Below are 25248 nucleotides of genomic sequence, written 5' to 3' on the forward strand. Positions count from 1 at the left end.
CAGCAAGGAGCCAGTTTATGTTCCTGTGGTGAAAGCTTTGTTTTAGCAGATGCTGATGTAATTTTATCAGTCTTCTTCATGTAAAAACATATTTTAAACTAATTAATAAGCTAAATTTAATTATTGAAAACTAGAGACGTACCGAGAACTTGGTAACTACTTGGTATTCGGTCAAATTCTGATCAGATACTCGGCCAATACCGAGTAGTTGCAAAAATTGAATATTGTCCAAGGCAGATACTAAAATTTATAGAAAAAAGAGCAAGCATTATATCTGCAATCATTTAAAATTAAAATTTATAAGTCAAATTTTAACTTCTGAGAATAATGAAGTTTGTAATGCTTCAATAGAATAAATCTTTATTTCAATGTCCCAAAAGTTGATAAAACTTATTTATGTAAAATTATGCAAAAAAAAAAAATACAGAAAATATGGAATTTTTATATTAAAAATGGAATTTTGTTACAAACAAAAATTAGTTATAAAAAATTATGAAAATACCTTTGCTTAAAAAATAAAAGGAAATAAAACAACGTTAAAAGCACAGTGCAGGAACACTGTAGACACGTTTTTTGGCATTACAAGGAATTCCTTTTTCAATGCACAACATGGGAGCTCGTGGATTTAAAGGCATTCGACAAAAGTCAGATTTTTGTTGTTGAATGTCTTTACATTCTTTAGCTCACATGTTATGCACTGAAAAAGACGTTCCTTGTAGGGGGGGGGGGGGGCATAAACACATGTCTGCAGTGTTCCAGCACATTTGTTGTATTGAAATTATTTATGTTTGGCGGACTAAAACTATAATTGATTGGTATATAAATTTGTTTTAATTCCAACTTGATTAATCATACCTTTTATTTATTTTTAATTTTAAAAATACTTTTTTTGTAAAATTTTTGACAAACAAAATTGTTTATATAATGCGTAAATTGAATTTCAGCAGGAATTTAGTTTTAAAAAACTATTATAAGGACAAGGAGGTCTATACTACTATTCCAATAAGTTCAAAATTCATCACACGTGTGTCGGTGGTTCTTCATAAAACATAATTGGCACTTGGTAACTCGGCTGAGTAGTGAAAGGCCGAGTACTCGGTAACTCGGTACTCGGCCAAGTAGTAAAAGGCCGAGTACTCGGTACTCGGCCCAAGTGCTACACTCGGTACGTCTCTATAAAACCATTATTTGAGCATGCACGTAAATTTATTGCGTCAATTTTTAAATTTTGTAATTAAATTAAAAATTCCTTATTTTTGAAAATTAGTTTCAAGGTAAATGTTGGTCCACTTGTGAACACAACATATAAAGGCACATGTGAACAGTTCCCATATCCTCTTCGCAATATAAATATTAGTGTAGACTTATTATAAGTGCCGAAAGAGATGTAAAGATTTATAATTATTATTTTGCTGCAATCAGTTTGTAAATGTATTGTTAATTATCATTACAAAATTATTTATTATTCATTTTAGTATTTTTTATATTTTTAATTCTTTGTAATTACTAAATAATTGACCAAAAATTAAGTGGTATACAATATTTGCAAAGAAAATAAAGACGAAGTATTTTCCTTTAACTAAAAACTGAAGTTCAGAATAATTTTAAAATTTAAAATTTATCATCATCATCATATTCTGTATGAAGCTTAAACGCACTATATAGCAAGAATAAACTTTGTATAGTAAAACATTCTTTGTATTGTTTAGTCTTAGAAGATTTTTTCTGGTCAATCAGTGATTAGAACAGTATGCTATGAAGCTTTGAATTTTGACAGAGTTGTACAATTCGGAAAAAATATTTTCTTTATGACAGTTACTGTACAATTCAAACTGACACAATATGGGTTACAAACCCTTTACCTTTATGCTTCTTTATAACGAGTTTTTCTTCTAAATATGATGCTCCTCCTGCATTTTTCAATCGCGTTCACATGTGCCCCCCTATAGGGACACATGTGAAGACATTTTTAAAAAATTCCATGAAGTATAGAAATATTTTTGTTGAAAATCTGAAGAAAAAAAAAACCATGGCATTTTAAGACTTAAAGAATCGTGTGAAATTGATAATATTTTCTGAGAAATTAAGAAATGAAAAAAAGTTGTTCACATGTGCTCCCTTTTCCCCTATATGCATTTATTTCACTACTTTCAATATTTCAAAAGTCTGAAAATGTCCCCCCCCCCCAAATTGAAACACTATCGAAATATTGGAAAGTAAAACTGACCCAAAATAGACATTTACACTGTTGATGCGTGAAATTAGAAAATCAGTAACCAACACAGAAAATCACGTAAAATTGTTCCAGCGTTAAAAGAAACCCTTACAATCATACTATATTAAAAAAGCAATCGCTTACGAAAAATAGACAGAAAAATTTGAAGATGAAAAGGCAATTATCTTTACCTGAACAAAATTGAACTATTTTAGAGAAAGAACCTTCTATTACGAAAATTACGCCGCTGTACCATAAACTACAACAACACAAAACAGCAACTGATTGAAGTTGCGGTGACGAAATTTTGACGCTTCAGGTTTCAGGAAAAGAACAAAAATTTGATGGATGCCAAAAAACGTTCAATTTTAGACATTCGATTTTTTTTTCATTGAAAACACATAAACAAAGCAGTGTTTTGTCGTTTTCTTTTCTTTTAAACGTAGTTATTCACTTTTTAAAACAAAAACATTTATATGAATCTGGCAACTCGTGATCGTGATCTCTCTCTAGCAAAATTAACCTAAAACCAAAACAAGATACCTTTTATTATTGAATTGTCAAAAACTAAATTGATACCTAAATTATGTTATTATGTCCATTTCACTCATTGCATTGCGTCTAGAAGTAGCCGAAGATTATCCTTTGTTACCTCATTTGCACTTTTCAGGTACAATAGCAAATTGACAGTTTGTTCTACCTTACACATACAGTGGCTCCCAAAAGTGTTCGTACACTTTGAAATTTTTTAGTAAAACCAAAATAACTCGAAACTGAATTCGAATATGAAGTCCAATATTTTTTCACATCATTCCTATGTCATTCTAAATACAAACCATTGGTTTTTTCTAAATATTGACCGATCTTCTTTTTGAAATGGGCCAGAAAACGAAGAGACAGAGAAATAACACGCCACAGAAGTCATCGTACACTCAAATATTTTCGAATAAATTCATGATTAAAATTATCATATGGCGTTTTATTAACATTTTTGCATTGTGTTGACCCTTATAAGTCATTTGGCTTTACTTTTTTGTTTATTTATTCCTTAATATTGTGCTTATTACTATAAAATGGCTGGTATTCGTAAAAAACAGCAAACACCATTCAAAATTTGAATTTTTTTCCCACAGTAGCGGTAAATTGGTTTGAAATGTCTCTAATGTAGTTAACTTATTTGTTTGTATAGTAAAGTGCTTGATAAAATGCTTTAAAGAAAGAAATCGAACCGAAAACAAGGCAAGAAAAGGTCAACCGGTAAAGTTGACAAAACGTAATCGGAGATTTAAAGTTGAAAAATTTATGAGAAATACACATTTAAGTACTGTAAAAGTTTCTGCAGAGTTAAATGAAACATTTTACATTTAATTTTCAACTAAAATTGTTCACCAAGTTCTCTGATTAGCTGTATTATGTGGGACCTCTTCCCGCAGAAATTTTCTTGATTGTGCAAAAAACAGAAAGCTTACGCTTTTTGTCGCAAAATCAATGATAAATAAGCTCAAAACGTTTTGGAATTACGTCTTACTTACAGATAAAAATTAATTCAACATTTTTGGTTAAATTGTTGTATAATTGTAAGTCGAAGAAAAAATTAGGAACTTAATCTTTAGAACTTAGTTGGATCAGTTAATCAGGACGGTGGAGGTGTTCTAGTGTGAGGGTGCATATCAGCATCAGGACTTGGTAGTTTGGAATTTTTTGATAAAATAATGAATCATGCTGTTCCTTTAAATATTTTAAAAACCAATTTTGAACTCTTAGCTAAAGATTTGGTTATTGGAAACAACTTTTTTTTTAATCAAGATAACGATAAGAAGCACACGGTTTTCAACATTTGCGTCTAGTGCCTCGAAAATTGTCCTAAAGTTTAGAAAATACCCCCTCAATCTCCAGATTTTAACTTAATGTAACGTATTTAAAGATATCTGGAAGCTAGATTACGAAAATATGGCTTTAAAACGAAAATTGAGCTAGAAACAGTAAGACTCGAAGTGTGGTTGAACACTTACTCTGAAATTACGCAAAAAAAAAGAAAGAAAAAGAATGAAATCTACTCCCAGACGTTTAAAAGGTGTTATGAATACTGTATGATATTCTACTAATTAATAACTTAATCAAAAGTTAGATTATTCAATAACATATAGACATTTTATAAAGTGTACGAAGACTTTTGTGAGATAAAATTTCCGGCACTTTTTGGTTTTAGATTTTTAAAAAATTAAGTTTTGATATTTTTTAAAAACTTTTCATGTAGTTTTCTTAAAAATTGATCATAGATCTTATAATTAAATACCTATTAAGAAATATTAATTCTAACCAATGGATTGGGGCCTATTTCTTTGAAAGTCGAAGGTGTACGAAGACTTTTGGGAGCCACTGTAGATTGTTTATACATTTTTCCCCCTTTTTTTGTGAAAACAAAGCGTTAATATAAATTACTAATGCCATGTCGTTATTAATTTAATAATTTAATTTTTATTTCAATTTCATTCTTGTTTTGCTTTATTCATAAATTATGAATTTTATCCTTATGACTTAAAGTGAGAAGCTCAATAGGTCTGTTTTGGGCAAATCATGGAAGTAGACTACTGAGTTATATACTTTACCACTTTACATCAAAATTATTTAAAAAGTCAACCTCCTCACATATTTGGATCTGATGCAACCATTCTAGTTATCTAAATGGGTTATTCTCTGATTATTTTGACGGGTAAAAATGAGCGATCTCGTATTTGTGGTATTTATAATAGAGAGTGCTGTTTTCCTGCACATTATGATGTTTATTCCATTTTTCAAAGTTGAAACTTTTAAAAATGCAGTTGTTATCTCTGATTATGCTGGGAAGGAACAGGGAGTAGTGGTTAAGGGGCTCTCTCCATGAAATTGTAGCTCCAACAATGCAATTTTAGATGATCTTTGGGTCTTCATTGATGTTGGTGAGAGAGGGACGCTTTCCTAGAAACTTTTTGAAGTTAGCTTTTAAAATGCAGTTTTTAGAGGATCTCTGGCAGTGTTAATGGACGGAAAATTTTGCAGACCCTCCCTCGGTATTTTCCAAATATGAAATTCCAGAAATGCAATTATAGGTGATCTTCAATAATGTTATCAGGGAGTTTGAGAGCGCACTTAGAAAACGCTTGGAAATGGAAGCTCTAAAATAGAAATTTTCGACGATCTTTGATGATATTAAGTTGAGGGGTGGTTCAGGGAACCCACAGAAAATTTTAAACTGAAGTCCTAAAAGCAAAATTTTAGAGAGACGATCACCCCCATCGTTCTGAAATAGTCGATGGTAATTTACAATTGCATTTTTAGAAATTCAATTGCAAAACTTTCTGGGAAAGGAAGTCCAAAACTCTCCTTCCCGAAATTAACGTCACCAAAGATCATCTGAAACTTCGTTTTTACTACTACAATTTCAAGACTTTTACAAGGGAGAAATCCCTGGATCCCCTACTTCTGTCTCAATATTATTAGGTTCTTACGGTTAGGGTAATACATTGCTAATGTTATTTTCATTGATGAATCTCGACAAACGGTATGGAGGGTGGGGGGGGGGGGGGGGTCCAGGGCCCCTCCCAAAACAATAAATTAATTTAAATATTTCATTTATTATTTTTTAATTGACTTCTCTGTGTAACATGATGACGAAATTTTTTTAGGTGTTTAAAAAGAACACAAGACACACAAACCATATTTGAATATAAAAGCATTTTTATAGAAATAATACTGGAGTCAGAGGCCAGAGGGACAGAATTCATTTCAGTCACTTGTTTCGAATTCAAGGGATTGTAATATCGATTTCCATTAATTCTTTTTTGATGGAATCGATAATTAACACTAAAATAAAAAGTAAAAAAGATGCGCAAAGGTACCTAGAAGAGTTAATTCGATCCAGGAAGCTTTTTTTAATAATAGACTTTTTTTTCAGCCTTTAAAAATGCAAAATGAAAAAAATCATAATGTAGTTTCCTGACAAAATCATAATATTAATGGAGACGGTATGTAGTTATCAAAATGTATTTATTATGTACTAAATCAACTGTATCATTGTTTTAAGAACAAATGAGCAACTGCTTTGAAATCCGAAAAGAAATAGTTTATGAATTCTTTAATAAAACTTATATGTTATGAAGCTATGATTTTCTTAATCCAGGGGTCTGTCCAGGATTTTTCACAGGGTCCGTTTTTTGTGAAAAATCAAATAATTTTGTGAAAAATGAATTAATTTTGTGAAAAATCAAATATTTTCGCAAAAAAAAAAAATTAAACAAAATTTTACAATTTAGAGATGGCACAAACTGCATCAATTAAACTTAAAGTTGAGTCTTTTACTCTTCTATGTCGAAAAAATCATTCTGGAGTGTTTATCTGATATTTGGCGGGGGTGGGGGGAGGGGGCATCGCTCTCTCAAGTATCAATATTTATCTACCATTCTACATTATGTTAAAGTATACTAGAAATATTTCTGTACAGTATTTAAAATAACTGTAACAAAAAAAGAATAAATAAATAAAATAAAATTCAGAATAGGACTCAGCATTTAACTTTTTGACCCAAGACACTCTTAAAAAGCACAGAATTTTGTTTAAAACTTATAAATTCCGTGATTTTAACAAAAATAAAAAGATATTTTAATTGTTTACCTCTTAACAAAGCGTAATAAACATCAAAAATTCAAAAAATCGGATTCCCATAGCGGATGCAAAGAGATCGCAATTCTCAAAGTGAAGGCATCAAAAGTATAAAAACGGCTTGTAAAAGAAATATTTTTGATAAAATTATTTTAAAATTGCATTTTAGAGTCCTATGATAAACATTTCATTAATCTGTGGACACAGTTGACGCAAAAAAAAAAAAAATAATAATAATAATAAATAAAATAAAATAAACCATCTATTCAGCATTTTAATTTTTGACTCATAACAGAAAATTGAATTTTGCTTTAAAAACATGAAATGAGAGTTCCAACAGAAATAAAGAGACTTTTCATTTATTTGCATCCTAATAAAGCGAAGTTAGCTCGAAAAAGAACAAAATATGACTCTCATAGATTTAAAGGATTGCATTTTTCAAAATGTAGACATCTAAAGAAAAAAAACGGTAATTAAAAGAGTTTATTTAAAGTTAATCATCCTTGTTAGCATCGAAAAATCAAAACCCATATAATTTTCTCCCAAAATAACAATTAAACATCGCACCACACTGTAAAAACGCAAACATTGACAAGCTAGTAAAATGAGAATATTTTTTTAATCAAGTCATTATAAAGGTTCAACGCCAGATGCTAAGTGGTGATAATTTTGAAGTTGGTAATGCTATCTGAAGAGATCATATTTTTTCCCCACCCTTACTATCTATCCCTTTGCAGTTCTAAGTTCATTTCGCAGATATATATTATTATTTTTTATTAAATCATGAGCAGGGAGAAAAGTGCTTACCAATGCCTTTTCAGAAAAGTTTACTACAACACCGCTGCTAATTAGCTGTGATAAAACAAACAACCATTATATTTATTTGGCAGTAGCAATTACTTATCACTTGCAGGAGCATAGCAAGAGTACCGATTTTTGATTTTTTTTTTTTTTTTCAAAATTAGCCGGTTTAGTATAAACTGATCCCTCTAATTTGACTTCAAAAAAGGCTCCAAAAATTATCGGTTTATCCGCAGAACTATGGTTTATACACTGAAATATGCATTATTTTGCTTTTGCTCTTTCAATAAACAATTTGTGAAAGATCCGATCTTGTTTATCATAATTTTGTGAAGAGTCCGTTTTGTTTGATCGGGATTTTGTGAAAGGTCTGTTTTGTTTGATCGGGATTTTGTGAAAAGTCCGTTTTGATTGATCGGGTTTTTGTGAAAGGTCCGTTTTGGTTGATCGGATTTTTGTGAAGGGTCCAGAGGATATTTGGGTTCGTTAACGGACCCAAATATCCTCTGGCCAGACCCCTGTAATCACATATTTTATAGTTAAAATTTAAATAAATTTATAAAAACTTAAATGAGGTATGAGTTTATTTAATAACCTTGCCCTCATCTTATAATCATTATGACAATTTTCCTAGTTAAAACCACTCATTTTATAGCATCTCGGTGGAATAATATAGGGTTCAGTATGTATAAATTGTCATGAACGTTAAAGATATTTTATGTCCATGTTCAAAGTATATTACTGCATAATATTTATGTACTTGAAGTAGATTCATAGGCCTTAGGGGATTGTAAAAAAGCATTTTGAAATAAAATCATGAAAACTTGATTCTTAAACATTGTACAGGGGTGATTGTGTTCCGGTATTTTACCGAATTTCCGGTATTTTCGGACGTATTTCCGGTGTTTTTATGTCCGAAAATACCGGAATTATGTTTTTTTTGTTATGCTTTTATCTCCCTACCTCCGCATTTTTTAAAAAATTATATAATACTCATCAAATATACCTGCAAGAGCCTTAAGATGAACAGCTATCCCTTAAGATGGACAAATGTCAAGATAATTTTGTATAACACCAGCTCAAAACTAACTTTGTAACCCATTAAAATTTTAATCAAATGTACGCACACTATTTTGACTCAGAACTATTTAATACTATGGCAAAGGTGCACTTAAATAATAGGGGCCAAAGATTACCCCCCCCCCCCCCCCCTCCGCCGTTCTCGCTTTGAAACTTTTAGGTATTTTTTGATGAACTCACAATCACCCCTGATTGTATGAGGGGGGGAGTCTTCGCAATTTTCCGGCTCCCTCCAAAAGTTATTTCTGTGTCCGCCCTTGGCCACTGATCACCTTAAATTTTTACACGTGCACCTTTATTTTTCTTTCATGAAAAGCATGATATACCTTAATATTTTTTACTAAGTGTTAAAATGTCATGAACTTCATTCATGAAAAAAGATGGTGTAAATAATGATATCCATTTAAAGAGTATCAAATTGAGCTCCTATTCACATTAAGAAACCGACTTGATTCCGCAAAACATAAGTTTCCTCTCTGCAGCACATTTTCATGAAAACATTTGTTTTTAAAACTATGACAACATAAATGAAATGTGTATACAAGAAGTGATAAAAGATAGGTGTGTGAGAGAAGCTTACTTGCCAGTCTGCCACAGCCACCTTAGTCTCATTTCAGCAAAAAAAAAAATTTGGTGCTCTGATCTTTTAATCTCGTCTTTTTTTTTTTTTTTTTGAGCTAATAGGGGTACTGCAGTACCCCTGGTGACCCCCTTGCGCACATCTCTGAACATGCTCTTTTCATCCCAGGGTTCGTATGGATCATGGAAAATTGAAATTTTCATTCTAAGTCATGGAAATTTATATAAAATCATGGGAAAATATCCTGGGCAAAGAGAAAGTAACTGTAGCTAAAAGAGCATTAGAGATATTGAGTGATTTAACTGTATTTATTGCACATATAAAAGCTATTTAAGCTGGAAATTTTGAATGATCCCAAAAACAAATCTGAATTTTGAAATCCCATTGCATCTACTTCTGTAGCAGCCGCTCGTCTTTTTCTACAATGTGATTTTACTGCTTAGATATCATTCATTTTGAATTTATCATTATTTTTAAAACTTCTGAGATTTTATATTCTGTAGTAGCAAACTTGTTCGTTCTTCATTTTGCCACGCCCATTAGAAAGCGCAATTCAATTGCATGTGAACTCGTTTCCATCACTGGAAGAAATTTTACTGTAAATTTATCATAGCATATCTGAATTTGTTGAAGGTTTTAGAAAATAAAGATCTTTTGTCAGGCGATAGAAATGGGGAATTCTAATACGCTAAAGTAATAGTCCAAAACATAGAGCCCGCAAAGCTAATCCATGCGACCCGCTTCTACGTTCAATATCAGGAATTAAGCACCATGTTCCGGAATTTCTGAACCTATTATATACATTTGAAAATGTGCAAATAAGTAAACAAGCACAATTGAATGAGAAGATCACAACTAATTTTTTTTCTAAATAAATATCCGGTTTATAAATATGACTTTACTAAAGGATGTTAAAGAACCAAAATATTATCAAGTTATGAGGATGATTAAATCTACTGTTGAATGACACTAAAAGGCAACCTTTGAAGCAAATTTTTTGAAACGTAGTAAGGACTTATTCAATCTTTTCCCCATTCATTATCGTTCTGCCTGTTTCTAAAAAAAAAAATTAGACATTTAATCATCATGATATTCCATTCACTGTATTTTTACTTTTCTTAAATTTATATGATGAAGACAAATAAGAATCTATAGGTGATGGTGTTTCTTTTTATCTTTCTTTCTTTGTTTGTACCCAATGGCCAGAAAACCCCATAGCACTTACAACCCTGAAACTTGACACAAAATTCGAACATACCCGGGGGCCTGCACCTCGAAGCCCGAATTCTAAATTTCTAATTCGTTTTTTCATAATTAACTAATTAAGCTGAAATTTCACGTTTTTTGACTAATTAGGAGGTAAAAAATCCCCCCATCCTCTAACATTATATGTCGTTAGAAAGAGCTTTCCTTTCCAAACAAGATGATCTTTGTTCCATTTCTCTCACTTAATTAGAACAGGAGATATAAGCGATTCTAATTGGGATCCTAATTGAGCCAATTTTCAAGGCTAAACTTGATTTTTGTTTCTGCAGTTACGTCATCTTCGGTATACAGTTGTGTTCAAATAGTAGAATCGGTGAATTCTCGATTTGGTTATTGGGCTGTTGTCACCTTTGTTGAATTCATTGTGCAAATGTTAATTGATTTTTTTTTTAATTTGACAGTCGCTTGACGAATTTGGCGATAAACAATGTAGTTGCGGATTATTTGTTTATTTCACAAAATATTTTAGATTTCAAAGGATTGCATTTAGGTTTTCAAAGGGTGTTCACGCATTTTAGTTAAAAAATATGATTACTGATTATTTAACATCAGACGGGGGGGTGGGGGGAGGAGGTACTTTTTTATATTCTAGAGTTTTTTTTCTCAGACGATAGCTTTTCTCTAGTTAAATTTTTCATACGGGGTGCGGGATTTCCTTTTTGTCCTAGATGTACCGAGTTTTTTAATTCTGTTGTTTTTCTGCTGGGGAGTTGAATCCTTTTTTGTATGAGATACGGGATTTCCTTTTTGTCCTAGATGTACCATGATTTTTAATCACAATTGCTTATTTGCCAGAGTTCGTTTTGCTCGCTAATTGGATGGGTTTCTGCAGTGCGGTCACTTCCGCCGGACGTTTCGCTGTGTCTATTTTATGTTATATATTTGCGTACTTAATTTAATTAAAATAGTGAGGTGTTCTTTTTTTTTTGCAAACTATGGTGAACAAGCAGAAATTTTGGCGTAAAAAGGTGAATGGCACAAAATGCAACTGGAAATAAGTATAGAAAATATGAAAAAGATTAATTAATTGATTAGTTAATTTGATTAATTAATACCGCTGCCAAATTTATTTAAACAGCCGCCATAGGCGTCAAACTTGGCTTAAAAACGGGGGAGGGGAGTGGATTTTTTATTCAACGGACTTCCTTTAAATTCTTAGCACAAGCATTGCCATGCGTGTACAGCTAGTAGATTATATTCTGTAAGTTACCGCCCTATAGCCAGGGCTTAGGCAGAAAGGTGGTGGCATTCACATATAAGTAAAGTTCATTTCCAAAAATTGCCAAATTTGAAATTAAATAGTACTGTAAGAATTTTTTTTTTTTTTTTTCATGTAACAAGGTCATGAAATTTTTTATGAAGTCATGAAAAAGTCATGGTTTTTTTTTATCCGAACAGAGTAGGAACCCTTGACAAAGAGAGGAAATAACACCTAGGGCTCAGGTGGGAATCGAACTCCCAACCTCTGGCCTCGAAGCAAGTCTTCTACCTCAGAGACCCCTAGCTGTTTGGTTTTGAACCAGTTAGAATCACTATTTTCTTCTTTCCTTCCACCGTTTTCTATGCATGAGAGGTTCCTTTTTCTCTTAGTATTCTTTAACTTCATCAATCTCTGAAAAAAGAAGACCTTCATTTTCATGTGTACTGGCATTTCTTTCGATCTTATGAAAGAAGGAACTTGGCACATACATATATTTTATGATAAAACTTATTATTTTTTTTTACAAGTTGTGGAGGGTCGATGCATACATTTTAAAATGAAATCTACAAAAATTAAGCATAAGCTCAAAATATGGGGGGAGGGGGGGAATGCTTTTTGATAATTATTTAAGTGTCTTCATTTTTTGAAATTCCCACTCCGACACCTGATACACACTGCATAAGAAATCGAGTTCCCTATTTGGCTTTTTTTTTCCTTGAAAAATCTCTAATACAGTTGAACCTAGTTAAAACAAACTCACAAGTACCTTCAAAATTAGTTTGTCCTAACTGTCAAATGTAGTTTGTCTTAGCAGTAGTTCATTAAGCTTTTGAAATACCCAATGTTATTGATACATTGATACACTTGAAAGTCACCCATCAAGATATGACGAGTGAAAATTGCTTCTATATTTGAACAAAGCAATTGACTGTTTTGTGATATTTTGATAGTTGAAATTTTAACCCTAACTCCAGTGGATTAACCCTAAACTCCTGTGGATAGTGTTAATTTTCAACCATTTTTCCGTTTCTTCATTCCCCTGAAATGACACTATCCTACCAGTAAAACAGTTAAGTGATGGGATCGAGTTCAGCCTTGTCACAATAAAGCCTTTCCCTGCATGTTAAACATTATCAAAACATACACTGGTGGACAATTGCTAAGGACAGATTCCAATGGGCTACGTAGCATGTAGAAAAATAAGTGTAACTCGATGCCAAGTGAAATAAAATAATGCCAGAACTCTAGAACATTGCAATGACAATCATTTATTTTGCACCGAAATCCAGAAGGCGTTGAAACGTGTTCGAAGCACCGAGCGATCATTTTGGGCTGAATACATAAAAGTGAATAAATATAATTACCACCCCTAGGCGTTCCAGAGTAAGATGCCAATGTAGGATATGGCTGCCATGGAGAGCGATGCAAGCTTCCACACATCATGTGATGCTTTCCACAACATTATCTAGAAGTTGTTGGGATAATTTATCCCATTCTTCTGCCAGTCACGGATAAATGTGTTCTTGCTTATTGGAGGGCATTGTTAACCAACTAGGCTGCTCCCAAAAGCATCCCAAGCATTTTCAATATGATTCAGATGTATAGAAGGTGCTGGTCATCCGATGGGTTGAATATTTTGAGTGAGCTAGACACTCTTGGACGCAATTGTTAAGGACATGTTACGTTATCATCCATGAAAACGAATTTATCACCCACAGCACCACAGAATATATGAACATGAGGCAGTAGAACAAAATTTATGTATCACCAACCATCATAGCCTTGTTTGGAAGCACACGAGCGATGTACGCCATTGATCATGATCCTATCCATACCATGACACAACTTGTAGGATACTAGTCCTTTTCTTTTGTGTTTTCCGGTTTGTATGCTGTACCACTCTCATGCCAGGTTAGTTGTCGTCCACAATTAGATGACAGACTGAACCTGCCTTCTTCTGCGAATAGTGCACACACCCAGTTGACTTCTCCCCAAATGCGATGCTGAAGACATCATTGCAAACGAGCAAAACCCTGACTTGTAGACAATAAGATGTACAACAAAACAAGCTGATGGACGTATAGTCGTACTGCATTCAAACGAATGGCTACAGTTTTTCGGAATATTTGCTTGCCAGTAACAGCAGAAAACTGCTTTGCTACCTCAGTAGCTGTGTTGTACTGGTTCCTTTTTGTTGCTAGCACTAAGTACCAATCTTCTGCTGAGGTCGTATTGTGTACACGACCTCTCTCATAACATTTGCTAGGCCATTCTACCGTCACGTGCGGGACAAAAGTACGCTTAAATTTCATTAACATTTCTTCATATCTCTTAATATTTTAATGAAACAGTAGTAAGCAATTTTTTTAATCTTTACATTTGATACAAAGACACTCCTGACACAATTATATTTTTATTAAACAATTTTGTTATTTAAAATAAATTTATTCACATGCGTCACGTGTAGGACATCCAAAGTCAACCTCTGGTAATTTGCTTATGAATAAGCTAATATTTTTGCTTTATTAATACAGCAATGACGAAACAAATTGTAGATTTTGAAAGCTATGGTTCCAACGTAAAGGAAACATATCTCATTAGTTTAGAAATAATTATTTAAACTATTGAAAAAAAATATGTATATGCCCATTTAATTGAAAATGGTCATTTTGTCCCGCACGTGACGGTTCCTATATTTCCTAAAAAACAAATAATTTTTGAAGAAGTTTTTGCTTAAGAAGTCACACATGCATTTGTGATTTCTTAAGCAACAAAATGTTGTTCATCATCCTTTTATGTTATTTTTAATGAAATGTATGAAGCGTCACGTGCGGGACAAAATTACCGTTTTCCATGGAATGGCCCTGCTACACATTCCATTTGTTTGAAATGATTTCCAAACTCTAGAAACAACCCTGTGGCTGACGTTGAACTCCCTGGCAACGTCTAAATTTTTCTGCCCTTCTTCGATATGTTTCCAACCACACCGCCCCCCATAAAATCATCTAAGAAATGTTGGGAAGACGTACTGAAAAATGCAAGTTCGTCAATTGATTCTTTCTCACCAAAATTTGCTTTTGAACAACAATGGTCATCACACGCCCAATCTTTTATGTCCCTTATCAGCGCTATCACATGACCAGCTGTCCAGTAATGTCGTGATTCTAAAATTTGCATACTCACGAGTCACGACACGTCTTACAGTGGTCCAAACTTATGCTAAAATTTCCATATTTCCTTGCCTTCCATCTTGTGGTTGCTAACGCTACTATTGACATCCGTCCTTAGTAATTGTCCATCAGTGTATTATCAAATTATCATGTTATGGCGCGAGTTTCATTGTAGAAGCACGTGGGTTACTCAAGCATCAGCAATTATTTATATGAGAATTTATAGTTTCATTAAAATATGCCATTTTTTTTTTAGCAACAAGACAAAAGAGGGTTATGCCACTCTCCGATACAAACCATACAAAAGGAGAAGGATCAAAGGAAGAGACTCCCCCAGTTGAGGAAGCTCAGAAGGTATTTCCTGTTGATAAATGCCGTGGGTCACGCAAGCTTCAGGAAATGACTGTAGAAACATTGAGCAATTGCAGTAAGTTTTTTAGTTTATTTTTATTTTAAATTAATACTCTAATTTGTTGAATATCATCATTATTCAGTTTCTGAGGAATCCTCTGAGGCTTCCTTTGTAAGTTAAAACCGTTCCCCTTCTATCAGCTGCTTTCATATTTCAGTTAATTATCTTAATGATTTCAACAATAATGTTTTATGTAATTTTCTTATCCAGAGACTGCAGTTTCATCTTTATTATGGTCATGAGTGGTGTTAAGGGAGAGGGGTTAAGGGGGCTAAGCCCCCCTTGACTGCTCATGAGCTCCCTTAAAGAAAGAAAATTCAGACGAGTTGTAAAGCCTTCTTTCTACAAATAGTTGTTTTTGTTCTTCAAAAAAATAATGCTCTCATAGTGGTCGAATATTTTTTTTTTTTTTTTTTTTGCTCAGCACTGAGCATTCTGATAGGGTTTTCTTCTTATCTCTTGTCCTCTTAATTTTTCCTCGTTGTTGTTTACAGTGCCGGATCTAGAGGCTCTTGAGCTGGATGGCAACTTTTGAGGGTGACAAATTGATATGATCTCCCATTAGAAGATTAAAAGGAGTCTAAGTTTATGAAAAGTACCCTTTTAGAGCAACAATTTTTGAAAGTTTTAAGAAGGAAAACCACTTTCCAGCCTCTTCTTTCCTAAATCAGGCTGAACATAGCCTAAAATAGCGATTTTTGGAAATCTCAAACAATTTCCGGATGGTAATCCTCTCCTCCTTGTCTTCTTTAACCTTCCTAAGAGAGCTTTAAAGTGTTGGGTATTTGTGCTTTCAGAAGTTCATAATCTGCAACTCTTTTGCCTCACACCCCAAAAAAAAGCTTAGAACTGTCAGGGGTCGATCCAGCGCGAAATTGGGGCCGCTTTGCGGCCCCTTCACAAAATTCCGTGTAGCAAAAGCTGCCCCATTCACAAAATTCCCCATCGCGAAAGCAGCCCCATTCACAAAATTCCGCGTCGTAAAAGCAGTTCCTTCACAAAAATTTATAAAAAGGCAGCCTTTTCACAATATTTTTTAACCGCAAATGTGTACGCATCTACCCCTCTTCCACCTTCCCCCATCTTATCTTTTTGCCTGCTGCGTGAGGTATTTTTGCTTGAGAGCGTCAGAGGGGGGGGGGACGAGAGAGGGATGCTTGTGATTGGTGGCTAGCGAAAATCCAAGAAAAATAATGAGCACGTGATAAAGAATTGATTCGATGATTTTCTGCTGTTCCACGAGTGCGAATTGAAGACTGACTCATTTCACGCCACGGCAAATTAATCGCCTATATTCTGTTGGTTTGATTTGCTTCACAATGACCAAATACTTCTGAATTAAATATTCCTTTGAATCATTGTAACTTTCAATTCTGTCTTAGATGCATGCATCCTACCTTTATCCATATTATTTTGCCAAATTATGCAGTTTTAATTCTCAAAAGTAGTTGCAAATTGAAACCTTGCCAGTTGCAGATATTCTAGATTTTTCCTCTTTCTTTTTTTCTTAAATTTTTTTAAAAATATTCACCTGTTTTTTCAATTTGTTCCTATTTTCTTCAGTTTATTTTGAAAAAGTTTAAGGTTCATAGTTGGGGGGTTAGCTTACGGAACGGACGAGCAAAATTTCTGAAAATTATTCCCATACGAAGGTTAAAAAGAACACTCGAAAATCTTATATTTTCCTTTTTTAATCATTTGCATAGAAATTCGCATTGAATACTGGCGCATGCTGATGCAAATCGTATTGTATGGCAATTAATTAAATCCTGTTAGAGTATGAGTGACTACGCGAGAAACGCCGAACAACCGATTGGCAAAATTCCCTGTAGTTTGTAGTTGATACTGTCCGTTCTCGAAAGCTCACTTGACACGATTGCATTTAATGAAAAAAAAAGGTGTGATTAGGCCAGGGGTACCCCCTTTTTCTCATATTCTTTAGTTTAAAGCAGCGTTTCTTGATCTTTTTTTGAATCTTGGACCGGTAGAACTTCGTCAAAAAATTTCACGGACCGGTAGAAATTTTTATTTTTTTTTCACTAAAATAAACTAATCTGTTTTGTCCTTTTTTTTTAAACAAATGCCAGAAAGAAAACCCTTCTACTTTAAATAAACTTACAAAAGTTAATTTCAAGATTTTTTTTAATAACTTACACACTCTGAATGTAAAAATAAGCGCAGCTAATTTGTGTAAATTTTCATAAGCGAATAAATCTTATAGAGAAACCACAAAACGTATGCAAAGTAATGGATATATTAATGCATAAAATATCGTATAAAATTAGGAATAAAATTAAAATAAGGAAATTTTATTTTATTGGAAACGGGTATAATTCTTCGAAGACCGGTCAAATTTTCTCGCGGACCGGTGCCTGCGGAGAATTGCTGGTTTAAAATGCATTATTCATTTTTTCTTTCCTGCTATTTTTCTTGTAGACTGTACGCGTAAGAGCAAAAGATAACTTCCAAAGTCACGCTAGTTTGAGCGTACAGCATACAGTAAACCAAAAGAATAATGGTATTATTTTTTTGTAGTTTAATTCCTAGATTCCTTCTTTTATTGATAAAATACAATGCCAGCTGAAAAATATCGTCGGTCATTCTATTTAATCTTGCTGTCTTCCTAAAATAAATATGAAACTTCCAGTTGAGCAATTTCACAATTTTTTAACGCATGTCCGCTAATGGTGAGCAACGGGAACAGCGCGCAAAGGAAGTTTTATTGAGTGGGATTTTATTAAAAAGTGGCGGGAATCGCGTAATCTGCAGACGATAAATTTAAAAAATGTGGTAATTGTATATTATTCCAGTTCGTTTTCTTCCTCGGTATTAATTTTTCTTTTGTAACAAATCGTCTGCGATCCAGGAGCGCAGACGATATTTTTCGTAGTTAGCTTGTTCGCGCCTTCGCGTGTTTAAGAGGACATTTTTTAGGCGCATCAAAGAATAAATTGATATTCTATTCGATTATAATTTGTGTGGGAGCGGATAATGGATAATTTTAGCGGATAATGGAGCGCTGGAGATAGCAGCCGCAATAATCTCAGTTTGGAGAGATTGCTTGTTCGTTGAAAATTATTCTTCAAGAAATTAAAATATGAAACGAGGACGTCCTGCAACGGGAGGTACCTCCCAAAATTGTGCGTGTTATGTTAAAAAATTTCGCTCTTCGAACGTTCGGTCCCAAAATATTGTGAATTTCTTCAAGTCAGCAATTAACAACCCCGATAAAATCGCTACCACCACTTCATCATGCAGTAACAGTAACGCAAATGTTCCCGTTTAGGAGGGCTCGGGAAATGCGGTAAAAGATAGTACATCAAATGACAGTGAGGCAGTTCGTGAAAGTATAACGATTTTTGAGCAGAAAATACTGGAAGTGAATCTGGAGCAACTTCAACTGATGATGATATTGAGATTGAGCCATCAAATAATGATTCAAGCATTGTATTTGAGAGTACAAATGGAAATAAGAAGCATGCAATAAATAAAAAGTACATTGCAAATTATGAAAAGGTGTATAGCTGGCTTTACTATAGTTATTCAGCTAAGGGTTTTTTGTGCAAAATATGTTCATCTTTCATGAATGTTAGTGATTTGAACAAACCTTGAGTAAATATTGGAGTTGATATCAAGAAAAGCTGTCACCCTATAGATTTTTAAAAAAACATGAGTGCAGCAAAAATCACAGAGAGGCTGTCAATATACAAAAATCTAGTGCAAAAGAAGGAATTCTCAAAAAAATCTGAAAGTAAAGAGATTGGAAATGAAGCAAAAAAAAAAAAAAAAAAAAAAACAGAAAATTGATTGGTAAGTTTATTAAAATTTGTACTTATAATCATGAAGCAGTGGGCCATTTTTAAGAATTTTGAATCTCTAGTTAGATTTTTGGGGGTAAATTTAGATGACAATGAAATGAAAAAACATTTGCTAACTTGTGGTAAGAATGCCACTTATTTATCCCTCATTTCAGTTCAAAACATTTATCTTTGAAAATACCAAAATTCCGTTGTTTTCAGGAAAATCCTAAATTTTACTTTGATTACGCAATATATATTTAGTATTAATTTGTGTTGAGTTTCGAAATCCAATTCTAAAATAACTTTACTAAAAATAAAATTCTTTTATATGCTGTTTTTATATTTTTATTTCTTTCGAAGATCTTGATTTCCTTACATGCGCCATGGTAAATGAATTTTTCGCATTTTTGATGTTGACTGTACCTTGTTAAGTGGCAAACAAAAAAAAATTTCTTTATGTATTTATTAACATCATTAAATTGCAAAGTTTTAAACGAAATACCTACTCTGTAAGAACGTCAAATGTCAAAAATTAAACGCTGAATGCTGGTGCAGTATTATTTTGGGTTTTAATTACTTTTAAGTTTTTCAAACACATACATTCTTCTGTGTTAAGAAATATGTGATATCTTTGAGTCTGTTCATATTGTATTTGTTGGGAGTTATCATTACGTTCAGCAGCATGTGCAATTTTCATTGATCTAAAAGTATTTGAAAGGGGCAAACAGTAAATCTGTTGTGAGACTTTCACCTTAAGAAAGTGTGCCTTGCATATGTATATTTGTAAAAAACAATAAATGTAATGTGTGTCAAATTACGAATAAAATGTTAATGGTCGTACTTCCCCCCTCCCCCAGCGCATTTTCTCTAGACAGCTTTCAGGTATTCTTCAAGAACTTGCAATCACCCCTGAAATCTGTCTAATGCTTTTCTATAACAATACGACAGCTAAAAATGCTTTTATATAATCTTTTCCAGGAAAAAAATCACAAGAAGTTCTTTTTTACAAAAATAAAGAAAATTCACAAAAATATTTTGCTTTTTCACAAAAATAAAGAAAATTCACAAAAATATTTTGCTTTTTCACAAAATGGGGACCCAAAAAAATAAAACCTGGATCGACCTCTGACTGTATTTTTAGAGCCTCAATTTTGGAAAATTCTGAGGAAATCCCATGAAACCTCTCTCTTCCCTTGACATTACCATTTGAAATGCAGTTTTAGACCTTCAGTTTCCAATATCCAAAAGAGCACCCATTTGCTTCCCCCGCATCTCAACATATAGCCTTAAATTGCATTTTTAAACTTCATAATAGAAAGAATTCTGAGAACTGTCATGAACCCTTCGCCTATTATACAGTCTAAATGCGCTTTTAGGACTTCTATTTAAAAAATTTCCATGCCCCGACCAATATTTTGTGTCTTCACAATTTCAATTTTGAACATTTTAAAGGAACACAGATCCCTATGTCTCCCCTCTTTGCCACCAACCACTCTATTTGCATAACACCTTCAAAGATATCCTAAAACTGCATTTCAAAACTTCAATTTCAAAATTTTCAGAGATGAATTCGTTTTCTATTCCTTCCTCTCAAAAAACTCCTCACAGAGCTTGAAACATTGTTTTCAGTAATATCATTGGACCTTTAAACCTTTTCTTCCTAAAGATATAGTCCCTCTTTTTTAATACAGTTATGTTTTTTGGCTTCAATAGCAGCAAATATCTGGGAGGAGCCCCTATCAATGAAGTCACCAAAGATAGCTTAAATATAAATTCAGCTTTGAATTACAAAAAAAAAAGAAAAAAAATAGAATGTACCATCTTTCCTTCCTGTAACATTGCCTAAAATTACGATTTTCAACATCAATTTTGAAAGTTGTCTGAATCCAATCTTTTCCTAAACATTTAATTGCACCTAAAATTGAATAAAACTGTTTTTATAACTTCAATTTTGAAAAAATTTCGGCCCTTTCTCCTCTTCCTTTCCTCTATCGTCACTAAAGAAAGGCTAAATCTGCATTTTAATTTTAACTTTTGGTATCTATCCTTCCTTCAAAGCAATAAATTGCACAAAAAAATTTCTGTATCCTCAATTCCAATAAACTATAAGAGGCGCTGCAGTCTTCGACCAATGGTTGCTGAAAGAGGTAAAAAAGAGACCCACACTTGTACATCTGCCCAATCAAACATCGTTTTGCCTGCGCCAAATTGCAGTGTTTAACCTTTTTAACTGATGTCTTAAATCAGTCGCTAGGTGGCCTATCCTAGAATCCCTACAACTGGATCCTAGAATCCCTATATCCGCCCTGTTGGAGCAAGCGGGAGCAAGCATACTTATCGCACAACAGGGAAATGCAGAATAAAAGACATTCTGCAGAACACTGCAACATGTTAGCAAAGGTTCTGGAGCATTAAAACGTTATAATCATAAAATCATGAGAAATAAATCCACATTAACCTCACACAAGTGAGCTCCATTTCCAGGCTGCCAGTCACTTTGTCGGCTATTAATTATCCATTTCTTTTTTCTTTCTGCATCTGCTGGAAATCTGAAATTCTTTCTTGGAGCTGTTTGCGCAATTAACAGCCGAACAACCACCCATTTGACTCTGTTTAACAGATACTAAAGAAAGGCAAACATCAGCAGCAATGCTGTCTCTGCAAAGCACTGGATCAAATTTGCTCCAAAATGGCGAATGTGTCAGCTCCCCCACTATAGGGGCCTTAACCTATCCAAGCTCTAGAATGCGAATTAAACTTATCTTACGTTTAATAAATTTACCCTTTTTTTTCTTGTTAGAAATTTTGATATAAAACTTGAAGGAAAATGTGCAAAGGTGTCAGTTTTATTTTCTAAAACTTTTTGCCCCATCTCAGAAACATCAAAGATATGAATGACACTGTATGTTACCGATATGAAATGGTTTCAATGCTCTACCAAACTTGCCACATATTGCTCACATGTTTGTGTGCGCTTTACATCTTAATTTTGACACTATTTTTTTAACTAGGGTCTCAGTCGGCCCAACATTTTATCAGAGTTTTCTGGAGGGTAAGGGGGGGGGATAGTACCAGCGATATTAGAACTCATATAGATCGATCACTCCCGTAGGAACCTTTGCTAAACGCCTAAGAAGCCTGTCGGAACTTATTCTTTACAGGGAAGCCAACATATAGGTATAGCTTGGCGAAGCAATTTTGGCGAAAACCATGCTTGAGTAATTGCAAAGGTAGTAAATCGCCAATGCGGATGCCACTGCATTTACCTGCAAATTGCTGTCTCCTCAGTCCTCACTCCCGGCTCTGTGAAAATGCTGAAAGGAAGTAATTAAGCCTCAAACTCATTTCTGTATGGGAGGAGGATCGAGAAGGGGGGGGGGATCTTATGGGCCTGGGTCAGGGCCATCGTGAAGGCAGTCTACCGGGCCTGCTTCAAGACTCGATTGCGCAATCCAAGTGATCACAGCGCTTCCTCATTTTTTTTTTAAATAAAAACAAACACCATTCGAAATCCTTTTTTTTTTTATCATAGTAGTTGTAAATTGGTTCAAAATATCACTAAATTTGTTAATTTACAGCATTTTGCAGTGACGTGCGTTATAAAATGCTTAACAGAAAAGAAATCGGATCGAAAACAAGACAAGATGAAAAGAAAATCCACATTTTTGATTCCAATGTTATCTTTATATATTAATAGGCAAGCCGTTTTTTTTCGGTACCGATTCCTCCTCTGTTTGGGAACCGATTTCCTTCATTCCTTTTTTGTTCGGTAGCTATTGCCGAGTTTTAGTGTTATCAATATTTTTTTTTGAAATCGAACGTTAATTAATGGAGAGATTAATAAAAAACGAATTTTCGTTCTAAATGGCTCTTTCTACGCAATCGGATGGTCCATTTTTTTCGAATTTGATATGGCTGGAAAGGTCTTTAAAAAATACGTCTAACGAAAAAATTGTCAAGGCGCCCAAGGTCCAATAACCTAAATCCACTAGAAAAAAAGTTATAAGCGTTTTTTATTAAGCGAAACTCAAAAATTTTTATTTTATCTCTTTTCCATTGTTGAAATTCATTGTTGGAAGCGTGAAACGTTAAGTTTTAATTGATTTTTTAAACCGCTTTTTCTACACAAAATATGCATTTTAATGCTTCGAGCTTGGTATCATTGGAAAGATCGCGAAAAATGCTTTACAACACAAAATGGGATCCCGAAAAGATGGCTAGAATTTGAGCTAGAAGCAATTAAAAGTTAGCGAAAATTCATCAAAAGCAAATAAAAATTCATTTTTATTTACTTTTTCATGCGACATAGTTAGCGTGAAGAAATTGCTGGAAAATATTGTCTTTGATATAATGGTGTTGCCATTTCTCGCTTGATTGTAAATAAATGAAATTTTTGCATTTGGTTTTATTATTGAGGCTTTTCGGGTAACTACGGGCATTTAAAATGTTTTCATTTTGATTATGTTTTAGCGGTTTTTATCTTTTAATAAAACATTTTGCTTTCGCATGGACAATTATAAGTAGCCTCGAGTAGAGTTCGTTCATTTGACAGTTGGAAATTTTATATTTCTAACTGCAGAGGGCATGCCTACTTTCATAAAGAATATTACGAAACGCAGAAGTTTTACGTATTAAAAGAGTTGTGTGGTATCGTTTTACTCAGGAAGACTTCCATAATTGTGAAATTGGCGAACTATAGCCATTGGTGTCAAATTATTGGCACCAATGCCAGGGCGATAAATATTTTTATTTTGCATTTGTAAAAAAAGAGTAGAGAAATGTCAATTTGCAAGGAGCTGACTACAAATTAAATCCCTCTTTAAGGTGGGGTTCATTAAATTGTTACCGTTCGTGACAAGGAAGAGGAAATAAATGACAGTAGGGACAAACAATAGGGAGAATGTGATGACATCAGCCCTTTTTTTTACAAGAACCTTTATGATAAACAATGTAACATGTGGCAAAGGAAAGAGGGGGTATGGGGAAGTGTGAAACTTTGTGTCAAAAGGAAGGGGTTATGGTGAAGTGTGAAACTTTGCGACAGAGGGAAGAGGGATCATAAATTTTGATAAGTGCATTAGTTAGTTATCCCCTAAACTGTCAACATATCACAAAGACGGTTTTCTTAAACAAAATTGCATTATTATTGTGACGTCCGGTAAACAAATTTATTGCTTGCGTTTTAATTTGTACTATGCATAGCAGGGAGGTATTAGAGTATGCAGGAAATTTTCGACCCGGGCGCCGTCAGCTCTTCGGACGGCCCTGTAGGCAAATATATTTGCATATGGTTAGCACAAAACATTGGCTGTCCGCGAATGAAGTCCCGCTTGGGATTCACAAAATAGTAACAGTTTGTGACAAGGGAGAGGAAAGAAATGACAGGAAGGACATAGGATGGGGAATATGTGTCAACAAGCCTTTTTTTAAATAGGAACGTTTAGAAAAAAACAGCTTGACATGTGACAAAGGGAAGAGGGGGTATGGTGAAGTGCGAAACTTTGCGACAAAGGATGGGAGAGGTTCGAAAATGTTGAAAAGTACGACATAAGTTATGTCCGCCCATAACCATAAATAAATCACTACAAGACAACCTTTTTTAAAAATTGTACTATTATTGCGACGTCCAGTGTTTTCGAATCGACAGTCATATGTTGCCACGAGTAGAGTTCGTTCATTTTATGTTTGGGAATTTATATTTCTAATGATGATGTCAAAGCATTTTTTGCTCAATAATAGTAGATGTTTTGTAAGCAATGCTGTTAACACAGAAGTTTTACGTATAAACTCTGTACCTCAGAGCCAGACTGACGTAATTGCAGAAATTGATTTTTCTATTTATTAGTGCATTCTATTTAGAAGCTTATTCCGCATTGAAACATGCAAGCGTAATTTTTTAAAAAGTATCCTTTTTGATTTTTTACCAGGTTTGAAAATGCGTGCGTCCCATCCTTTGCATGGGCCAGAGGAAAGTTCCTATCTACTGTAAAATTATCATAATGTGACTTACGTTCTTCTGACTCTGAGGTACAGAACTGCGTTTTGATGCTTCCTTTCGCACAGGAAGATTTCAAAAATTGGATAA

At 33.7% G+C, this 25248-nt stretch overlaps 2 protein-coding genes across 2 annotated transcripts in view; one reads left to right on the plus strand and one right to left on the minus strand.

The window, feature by feature from the left end:
* Positions 1-2475, minus strand: part of LOC129234543 (lysine-specific histone demethylase 1A-like) — a 25793-nt gene extending 23318 nt beyond the window's left edge. The window contains exon 1 of the mRNA XM_054868558.1: positions 2407-2475. The gene's annotated coding sequence lies outside the window, so the exon portion shown is untranslated. The remainder of the gene's footprint in view (positions 1-2406) is intronic.
* A 334-nt stretch (positions 2476-2809) lies between these two features.
* LOC129229326 (BRCA1-associated protein-like) overlaps positions 2810-25248 on the plus strand; it is a 65347-nt gene continuing 42908 nt past the window's right edge. The window contains exons 1-2 of the mRNA XM_054863619.1: positions 2810-2885; positions 15208-15378. Coding sequence (XP_054719594.1) covers positions 2810-2885; positions 15208-15378 — 247 coding nt within the window. The remainder of the gene's footprint in view (positions 2886-15207; positions 15379-25248) is intronic.

The sequence above is a fragment of the Uloborus diversus genome, chromosome 1 (genome assembly GCF_026930045.1).
Source record: "Uloborus diversus isolate 005 chromosome 1, Udiv.v.3.1, whole genome shotgun sequence".
Lineage (NCBI taxonomy): Eukaryota > Metazoa > Arthropoda > Arachnida > Araneae > Uloboridae > Uloborus > Uloborus diversus.